At 49.0% G+C, this 10,576-nt stretch overlaps 1 protein-coding gene across 1 annotated transcript in view; it reads left to right on the top strand.

Moving 5' to 3' along the window:
* The first annotated feature begins 831 nt into the window (after positions 1-831).
* Positions 832-10,576, top strand: part of GAS7 (growth arrest specific 7) — a 101,209-nt gene continuing 91,464 nt past the window's right edge. Inside the window, exon 1 of the mRNA XM_027668429.1 lies at positions 832-1,014. Coding sequence (XP_027524230.1) covers positions 832-1,014 — 183 coding nt within the window. The remainder of the gene's footprint in view (positions 1,015-10,576) is intronic.

Genomic DNA, 10,576 nt, shown 5'->3' with positions numbered 1-10,576 from the left:
GTGTAACAAATGCACACATAGTGTCTCAGACATTCAGAGATGTCTCACACAGACATGAGTCTACAAATCCAGACACAGTGTCTCAGATGCAGGGGGTCATAACTGCTGGTGTTACAGACACACATGGTGCCTCACACACCATCTCTCACAGACAGGAGACAGACACACAATGTCTCACACTCTTCAGACACAGTGTCTCACATGGCTCCTTTCATGGACACACAGGTGTCTTACTGTTACAGATATGGTGACTGTCATACACACGGGTGCCTCTCACAGACACGTGGGTATCACCAACGCACTCACGGGATGAAACAGCGTCTGTCCCTTACACACAGTATCCCTCACACACACACGCGCTCGCACACAGAGGTGTGTCGAGCACACCGGTGACACACAGAGCGGTCCTCGGACAGTATCTGTCACACACAGACACACGCATGAGGTTTTTCCCGTGCACTCGCACACACACGGTGTCTCCCCCTTGTCTCTCAGAGTCATACACGGTTTCTCTCTCTGTCCCGCCGACACGAATGTCACAACCGCGGATCGCTCTGCGCACCCGCGTGGCCTCTCCTCCCCCTGCTTCCTCCCGCTCTCCCCTCCTCCCCCTTCTCCCTCTCTTCTCCTCCCCCTCTCCCCCTCCTCCCGTCCCGCCTCTCCCGCCCCACCCTGAGCCGGCGGTGCCTGTGGGCGCCGAGGCTGCTCCGCTGTCGCTGCCCGCGCTGCCCGCGCCCGCCGCGGCCCCGGGCGGAGCGGGGCCCCCGGAGCGGAGGGGCCGGACCCTCCCGCAGCCCTGCGGGGTACGGGCGGCGGGCGCGTCCCGGCGGGATGTCGGGGACCCGCTGCCAAGCGCTGTACCCCTTCTCCGGGGAGCGGCACCGGCAAGGGCTGCACTTCGCCGCGGGGGAGCTGATCACGGTGCTGCAGGTGCCAGACGGCGGCTGGTGGGAAGGACAGAAGGAGGACGGGCTGCGAGGCTGGTTCCCGGCCAGCTACGTCCAGCTGCTGGAGGTAGGACCGGGGCCGCGACCAGGGCCGCGTCGAGCGGGCGGCGGGGAGCGGCGGCCCGGGGATGTCCCGCGGGGGTGCCGGCAGTGCTGGGGGGGCCCTCGCGGCCCACTCGGCGCTGCTCTTGGGGACCCCCTCGGCATCGCTGTGCCCTGTGCCCCGGGCGGGTGCCCCGGCTGAGGCTGCTGGGTGCTGTAAGAGTCTGCGGCGCTCGGAGGGGGAGCCGCCTGCCCGGCCCCGCTCCGGCAGGTTCAGAGCATTTGGTACCCGCAGTCGTAGCCGTGAGCAGGGCTCAGGTGCGTGGCGAGCTGTGGGATGGTCCGGACACTTGGGTTTTCACAATCGGTAAACAGCAGCAGAAGTCAGTGGCTGCGGTGAGGCAGCCCCTGCCAGTCACTCACGAGGGCCAGATGCTGGGGGAGTTACACTCCCTCCTCTCTCTCCCCTGCCCACTCCCTTTCATTTCTTTTCACTGAAAGTCTCATGGCTTTATGTTGTGGAAGAGGTAATTCAGATATAGAATCATAGAATCACAAGATGGTTTGGGTTGGAAGGGGCTTTAAAGATCATCCCATTACACCCTGCTTGCCATGGGCAGGGACACCTTCCACTAGACCAGGTTGCTCCAAGCCCCATCCAACCTGGCCTTGAACATTTCCAGGGATGGGGCAGCCACAGCTTGTCTGGGCAACCTCATGGGAAAGAATTTCTTCCTAATATCTAATCTAAATCTACCCTTCTTCAGTTTGAAGCCATTCCACCTTGTCCTGTCACTCCATACCCCTGTCTGAAGTTCCTCTCCAGCTCTCTTGGAGCCCTTTTAGGTACTGGAAGATGCTCTAAGGTCTCTGTGGAGTCTTCTTATTCTCTTCTCCCCTTCTGTTGCAGCAGTTCCCCAGCTGGCTGCAGAAACCTTGCTACCATATATGTGGCATGGCTCAGGGAGCCCCAGCAGAGTTAGGGTCAGTCACCCAGACCCAAAAGTTATGGACTTTCTGTCACAATGCTGAGAAGTTCTATTGGTTTTAGTTGTTTTCAGGACCCTAACAGTTGGGGTGACAGTTGGATTCCCAACTCAGGACTGCTTGTACCTGAACATGTTTATTGTTTTCTGTCCCATGCAAACAAGACACAATGAGAGTGTAAAATATATGTCCATGAAGGGTGCCTTCACGATCTCTGCATGTGAAATCTGAAACATCTTGTGCACCAAAGCAAGAACCTGCCATGACCCCCTAAGTCCTCCCCTCACTGGCCATGCCCTGTTGTCATTTGGAGGATATGGGTATGGCAACTGTCTCCGGGAGCATCTCCATGCAGTGACTGGGCCGAAGCCATTAGCAGCACAGCGTTTCTCAGGTCAGCTTCTGTTTGTCCTCCAGGTTCCTAAGGACCAGCCTGCTTTGCTTGTATGCAAGGCTGGCAGTGCCCATCCTAGATTTTCCATGCATACCCTCCAGGGAATTCAGAGGGGCAGGAACCTGCCCACCAGTTGCATGTAGAGCAATGTTCTGTGAGTAAAAGATTCTGTGCAAAAGGACGTTTTGCCCACAGATCTGGCATTGTCTTTTGGTTTCTCATGTCCGAATAAATTAAAAAATCTGTGATGTTTCTGTTGAGTTCCTGTTTGTCATTATTACCTGGACAGACAGGAAAGTAGGAGTAAAACTTGCCCACTTAGTGCTACAAGAGTGAGGCCAGGGACTTTCCCGTGCCACTGAAGCACTTGGGATTTCTTTTGTTAGTTTTAGAATGTGGGAGTCCTTTTGTTTGGCAGTTTTGCCACCTACAAGATCATTTACTGAGATATGTGAATGTTTGTAGTTTCACAAATTCACAACGCTGCCTCCATACAATCCTAAACATCCACTGGTCAGATTATGTGACTAATACATCTGTTCTAGAACAAGCAGCAGTCACAAGCATTGAGGCCATGTTACTGAGAACACAGCAGGGCACATCTCCAGGATGAAAGATTTTCCTCCTCCCTAAGATTTTGCTTTATGGTGAACTTGCCACTGGCTGCTGCATGAGAGGAGCCCCGAAGAGAAGATACAAGGACTCCCTGAAACAACATCTCAACCTTGACCATATTGATCAACATAACTGATCTACTCTGGCCTCAAATCGGGAGGTCTGGAGACACAGCATCTATAACGCTGCTGCTTCCTTTGAGAACGCACGCAGGATCTCGTCTCTCGAGGAGAAAAGACAACGCAGAAAGAATCGTACCCTGCAGAATTTACCACCTAAGGAGTCCTTCTGCTGCGCCTTTTGCAACCGGACGTGCCTGTCTCATATTGGCCTTTTTAGCCACCAGTGCGCTTGTAACAAACGTGGGTAGAGACCCTTCCCAAATCTTCGTTCGCGAAGCCTAGCCATGATGAAATATTTGCACATCTAACCAGGAATTTAGGAATTGTTTGAGGCAAAGTGTATCATTAGATGTGACAAACTCTGCTAAGCAAAGGCAGGGGGGAATCACTTCTGCAAACACCATAACTTTGCTTTCTTGTCATCTTCTCGGAAATTCCCCTTTCCCTGCTTAAGTCTGAGCAAGTTCTACTGTTCTCATATCAGTACCTGCAGTCCCGCACATGTGCCCTTCTGACCCTTGGCTCAGGTACCAGTGAAAACTTTGCTGAAGACCAGTTGTCTATACAGCCTGGCCTCTTTTCTCTTGAGCAAACCTTCAGGAAGAAGGCAAGAAAGATGGCAAGTGCTGAATATGTTCGCTCTGTCATGTTTTCCTTTACTCCAGAGATGGTACCTAATAAGGACTATAAGCTGGAGTTAATAAATATGTCAAATGACAGCTAATTAACCAAATTTATCAAATTTATGGGATCACAGGTGCTTGGCACACATCACAGTAGATCACAGGTACTTGGCACATAGAAGAAGGAAACTCTGTGTATGTCTGTCTGTCATGGTTCTGTGCAGGTAGCCTTTCCCTTGTGTACAGGTAGCCTTTCCTTTGTGTACAGGTGGCCTTTCCCTTGTGTGCAGGTATGCAGCTTCCTCAGGGACCTGATCCAGCTGAAAGACGCCACAATAGAAATACTGTTCTCTGTTCTCTGATCCGAGTCCCTACCCAGTCACATTGACATTGGAGCTGGCTTCAGGGAGGTGATGACAGTGCATGTTCAGATGGGGCCATGGCCATGAGTCTCCCTTCTGTACCAGCCAGTTCTTGCATTGACTTTGGGTGGCCCTGGCCCTTCAGTAAGGTTCCATGCTATGTCCTGAGCTGAACTTAAGCACACATTTTTGTTGAAAGAGGAAGATGTTCCTCCCTCCCTTTGTCCTGCCATCATTTCCCCACACCCAGTTCACTCCAGAAGGTACCTGTGCTCTCTCTGGAGCCCAAAGGAGAAGTAGCTGCATTATCTGCCACGGCAGTGACTGAATGTGGCTTGCGGCATTGTCCAAGGCTTACCAGGGCTGATAGTGTTTCCCCTACATGGCACACACCCTTTCTACTCTCAGCAAAGTTTGTTGAGTGGCTGGGAGCTACGAAAAGGAGGTGGCCTTCTGGAGCCTTTGTGACTTGAAGTGTGCATTGGGTTTAGACAGAAAGGCTGGATATTCTCATTCATAGGTCTTCACATTTATCAGTACTGGCATCTCCTCTGACAAAGCTGGTCTAAAGTCTGTGCTGAGTTTTGGTCCGGAGCTGAAAGAGTGAAGTGAGAAAGGTGTGAAGAACAGCAGAGAGCAGAATCTCTCCCACCCTCGAGTGGTGGCTCAGCAGGTAGTCTGAGGCGTGCTGGTTCCTGCCGGATGAAGGAGGAGAAATGACTGTTCCTGATGCTATCACTGATTTGGGAGGAACCTGATGCACCAACAGCACCTGCATCTCCTCACAGGCAGCCGGGCTTTGGAGCTGCCAGCACTGATCATTCAGCTGGCTCCTCCAGGAGCTGAGGATGGGGCAGCTCTCCCGCCTTGTGTACCCTCACAGTGAGTGGTAACTCTTGGCTCTTGCAAAGAAAACTGGGTAGGCGTGGCTGGTGGGTAACCTGAAGAGGCTGTAATGGCAAATGAAGAGTTGGGCAGCTCTGAGAAAACCACAAAGATGGCTTGCAGGAAACAAAACCCAGTGCCAGAGATGGGTGTTCCTGAGGGCTGTTGCCTTTGCCACCTCCTGAGTTCTCTTGCTAGCAAAAATGTATTTTCAATTCATTCATCACAGAAGATCAAGAAAAGAACCAAAAATGTTGGAAGTGTGGTGCAAGCAAGACACAGAGAGGTAAAGACATTTGGCATCCTTTGGTTCCTGCTCCTGTGGCTGCTGCAAGCCTACAGTGATGGGTTATAGGAAAACAATGACGGCTGGAGGTTCATGCTCAGGGCAGTGATGGAAACAATGAGAGCTGGAGGACCGTGTGGTAAGGATGAGCCAGAAACGACATGTCTCTGTGAGCTCTGGAGAGGATACTGTTGTCATGGAGCAGAAGGGCTAGCATAAACCAAAAGACTATCAAAAACAGAGAGCAAAGTGAGCAAGGGAGGGTATCAGCTCCGTGGTGGGGTTCTGAATGGATTCCCTGAGGCCAGGCTGATTGGGAGAAGTTGGGGAGGCTGCTGTGGTTTTGTTCACAGAATCACTGGATTGGAAGAACCTCAGAGATCAGCTAGTCTGGCTTCCCTGGACATGTCTGTCAGGTTTTGAATGTGTGCAAGGGTGGACACCACAACTGTTCTGGATAATGTGTTCCAGTGTTTGACTGCCCTCACAGTTTTTTCTTGTGTCCCTCTAAAGGGATTTTCTGTGTTTTAATGTGTGCCCATTTAATCTCATCCTTTCACTGGATATCACTGAGAACAGTCAGTCTCGACTTTCTTTGGTGTCCCCCTATAGGTTTTTATTCGCATTCAAAACATCCCTCTCAAGCCTTCTTGTCTTCATGCTAAACAGTCCCAGTTCTTTCAGCCTTTCCTTGTACGACAGATGCTCCAAGTCCCTTAATCATCATTGCGGCCCCTTGCCAGACTCTCTCCAGTATATCCTTGTCTTTCTTGTGTTGGGAAACCAAGTAACTGTTCCTTATACTGTTGTGCTCTTGGAGATAGTAGGTTAATGGAGAAATGGTCCCTAACCAGTATTTCCTGAGCATGAGAATCCGTGGACACCAGAGGAATCCTGAAGACTGCTGCCAAATTCAGCTGCTTTTGCTTTGAGTGATCTTGGTCTGTGCAAGCTGATCTGCAATGCTCAGAATCCCATTGAGTAGATACCATCAGCTTCAACCCTCACCCCTCCTTTGGTGATTAACAGCTACAGACTGTCAGCAGTCCCAGGTTAAGTAGTTGCTCTTCCCAGCCTGGTGCAAGAGGGAATCTGTGCAGATGCAGGTGAGAAGCCAGCACTGCTGTGGCAAACACTGATGTAGAGCCAATGGAGTGTGGTGTGTAATACACTGAGGGATTTTTTGACAGCTCATGCTTCCTACCTACCCCAAGACTGGCTGCCTCCTTACCCCACCTGCATCACAGATGCTTGGGATGATGATACGTGTAGAAAGATCCAGACCTAAGAGCAACCTAGGGCAAGGCTCAGTTGTTTCAGTTTGTGACAAACATTATGGGCAACATAGACGTCAAGAGAGCGAGGTGGTGTTAGACCTCCGGGGTGTGTATTACAGGAGGACCAGCATGGGACCCTCTGGAGAAATCTCTGTTGCGGCTGCCTTTTCTAGATAAGTGATTTTTGGAGGGCTGGGGAGATGTGTCATTCAGTCACATTTGCAAGTGGTTTGTTTTAAAGCTATTTTGGGCCTTGCTTTTTGTATTTGCAGTTAGCTAGAAATCACTTACATAAGCAACAGCAGGAACACATGCAAATTTGCTGGAAATTGTCAGCACTTTTTATAGCTTCAGTCATCCCACAGATGTAAGTCTCTGTATGAAGCACAGCGTGCACTTCCAGCATGGATGGAGGTGGCTTTGGAATCTGACTGGACAAGCTGGACTGAGTAGGACTGCAAGCTGCCACTGATCTTGTCTGCACTTTACACAGCTTGATTTACCAGAACCGTGAGGCACTTAGGAAGGAAGGAATTGTGCCCTTCTCCCTGGGCTGTGCTTCACCTGTGCGTGTCCTACAGAGTGTTCATTGCTTCCACGGCTGTGTAATACTCGAGGGGTAATGCACCTCCCCTAATCCAGCCTGGGACAGCTGCCACATGGACACGCAGATGCGCGAACATTTGAACCTGGAGGTTGAGGCACATCCAGCTGCAGGAGGCATGGCCTGCCATAGCACAGACTGCTTCCTTCGTTGTGCCCAGGGAGTCATAGAGAAAAAGGGTGATGGGAATACATAGAAATTATAATGCCTCTAATTTATTTTGTAATAGCAGATAATGTGTAGAGGATTTCTGTGCCAAACTGTATCTTGTCATATGCTGATAGGATCCAAGGAGATAGTGTCCTAAGGGAGAAACAAGAACCTGCCAGCTGATGAGCAGGGAGGATTCCATTTCATGACAACATTCTGAACATTTCTGTGAAACACTATTATGAAGAAACCCCTATTTTTAGAGAGATTTTTTTTCCTCACCTTAGTGATGGAGCATATTTTCACTAAGAAAAACCCTAAACCATTTTGTCTGAAAATATCCAGCCAGTCCTAGAAGCAAGCATCGCTGCACCAGTGCTATGATGGGATGGCTGTGCTGCCACAGCAAGCACTGGAACAGGCAGCTGCTGGAGCTGCTGTCTGCCATCATGGGAGCTGTATAATGTGTATAATACACTTGAAAGGGAGGAAATGTTGGTACCTGCTGAAACAGCTTTTCCTGGTGACTGTACAAAGGAGAGTAAGGTTGTGTATGGAGAGCACCTGGATGCCCGTATCCTCTGCACACAGTGATGGTACTTTGCTTTCTCAGAAGGTTCTTCTGCATTCTTGGAGTTTGTTATCACAGGCTCTCTCATTCCTTCATCTCCCCACTCAAAAATCAGCTTAACATAAAATTCGTGGAGAACCACTAGGACCAAAGGGATGCTTTTTTCCTAAGGATACTCCATGGAGGAAGTAATGTTCGTATCTGTAGTCTTGTTTGATGGGAGGGAAATCTGGTCTTTAATCCGATGGGATAAGGCTGTGGGTGCTGAACCCTTCTTTGCGGCCAGGGAGTGCACACAGTGTTGAGCTCAGGACACCTGTTCTGGTGCTACAAGCTGAGCAACTGGTGCTCCCTGGAAATGGTGCTCCCTGCCCAGGGATGCTTGTGGCACCCTCCTGAGTGTTTTGGCCATTTTGCTGCCCCTGAGAGATGGTGCTGGGGAAGCAACCATGGCTGAAGTGGGGATGGCATCTCCCGTGGGTGCAGAAGGAAGGTTTTTGTTCTTTTGGTGCAGGGATGACTCCCTAAGGAAGGCAGAGGGGGAGATTGGCATTGTTGTAGATGCAGTCTGCTGTGGGTTTTGTCGCAAGGGAAAGGCGAAATTTTCAAAGTTCAGTGCTCAAAGGTGCTGAAGGTGGTTTGCTCTGCCTGATTTAAAAGCAAATCTTTGTCTAAAGTGAGGTGTTTGTGAGACAGGAGTGACAGTGAGAATCCTGTGGGATTGCCTTGCGGTTTAATTTTACAATGTCTTTTTTGTATCTCTGACTTTCTGTAACTGTATTTTTCAGAGTTTGAAACTTGTGGTCATCTGACCATTGACATTTCTGGCAAATGTGAATGAAATCAAATATAAAAGAGGGAGGAAATTATGTTGTGCTGCCAGAAAATCACTCTTCAATCAAGTTTTCTGGGGGAATTTAAAGCCCCAGGAGAATGTGAAGGAGATGTGATGCTGCAGTTCACAATCCCTCTCCTATAAGAGTGATGTCTGTTATGTATCTGGTGATAATTGTCTCAAACTGTTGAAGTTATAGATAGAATATAAAAACTGAATAGTGCCATAAATAGCCAAAATTTGTGAAGGGAAGGGTCTTACGAAGATAGTTGCGGCACTTTTTGTGAGCTCTTCTGTCTGCTGCACAAGTTGGGGTGTTGCAGAAGCTGGACTCATGGATGCTGCACCTGTAGCAGGTGAGAACAGTCACACTGTTGGCCTTACAGAAACTGCACAGGACAGAATTTATAAAGATGTTTTTTCTTTATCCTTAGCTAAAAGACATCCTCATGGGAGGCTTAAACTGGAGGATATCTTACAGCCTGGTGGTTACAAAGAGAGTCTAAACACAATCTTCCTGCAGATGGCTGCCTTCTAATGTGAAAGATTGAGTTACTATGCACCTGCATGGAAAGGGTGGATACAGAGCGACAGTGAAAAATGTGGATCATTGAAGACTTACCTGAGGATTTCTCAGTTTCCTAAAGAATTCCCAGCTCATTCTGTGCTCTGAATGGGGCACGTCCCGTAGAAAAACACACAAGTGATTTCTGCAGCGATGGCACAGGGAATTCTAGTCTCCCTTTCCAGCTTGGGTGCAAAATGCACCTTTAGTGCCTTGAGTATTGTGCCACAAACACAGCACTGTATACTAAATGTATATAAAGTTTAAAAAGACACAATAGGAATAATGAGAAGATGCCAGATACTTGTTATTTTCTAAAAACAAAACTTTATTTAGGTGTCCAGTATGGAAAATTTGGCTCTGAAACAAGACCAGAAGGTTCTGGCTGTTTGATGAGATTTGATTTTCTCTACTTATTTCACTTTTACTTTTGTGATAATAAATGATCAGATAGAATTAATTGGCCATTTAACTAACCAGATTAAACCTTTGTTTTATTTTCTATGATACCTTATCTTTCATGATTGCTTATGCATATGGAGCCCATTATTATCAGTAATGCACCCTGGTGCTGTATTTTCAGAATCTGAAGTGTCTGAGTATGGGCTCAGGAGTTGGTTTCGGTACTTCACTGACTGCTGACACCAAGTGCGATCCCGAGGATAGGACATTCTTCTGTTTTGGAGAAGTCCCACAACAACAGCAGCAGCAAGTATGTGGTGCTGCAGCATTGCAGATAGTATCTGTCTTTGGAAGTGTTTGGGACTGTTGTGGTTGTTTTCACTGTGGCCACACTACAAGTTGGGGCTGTGGGAGTTTCTCATGTTGCCTATGTTCATCCTGTTCCCACTCTCAGCAGAGTGCAGGGAGCCAGGCACTGCTAACTTGTGTCTTGGAATATTTGACATAAGGCACTGATATTTCTGTCTTTGATTTCTGGTGCTTCCAGGGAGCACTCATTCTGGGCAGCTTTTTCATCATCCAGCACTTTTGGGCTGTGCCTCTCTCCCTGAGCACACACGGCAGGTTTGCTGGAAGCTTCCCAAAATCTGGGGCTGTGGCATGGTGGCTACTCCCTGTGTGCTCATTTCAAGTAACCCTGCATGGCTCATGTTAGCAGTCAGGGACAGAGGACCTGGGGAAACCTGAAAGCAGCATAATGGATTTGGTGGTCCCCACACTGTTCTTTGCATGTTGTCATCAGTTCATTTTACTTGAAAGTGTCATTGGCCGTATTTAATTACGTCACACTCCTTTTATTGGTATGAGCCCCTTAGTGCGCAGAACAGCATGAAACCAGGGGCAACTGTT

Source organism: Corapipo altera, unplaced genomic scaffold (assembly GCF_003945725.1).
Source record: "Corapipo altera isolate COAL_440 unplaced genomic scaffold, ASM394572v1 109, whole genome shotgun sequence".
In the NCBI taxonomy this organism is placed as follows: domain Eukaryota; kingdom Metazoa; phylum Chordata; class Aves; order Passeriformes; family Pipridae; genus Corapipo; species Corapipo altera.
Note: the sequence above shows the minus strand (reverse complement) of the source record. Positions and strands in the feature narration are given on the sequence as shown.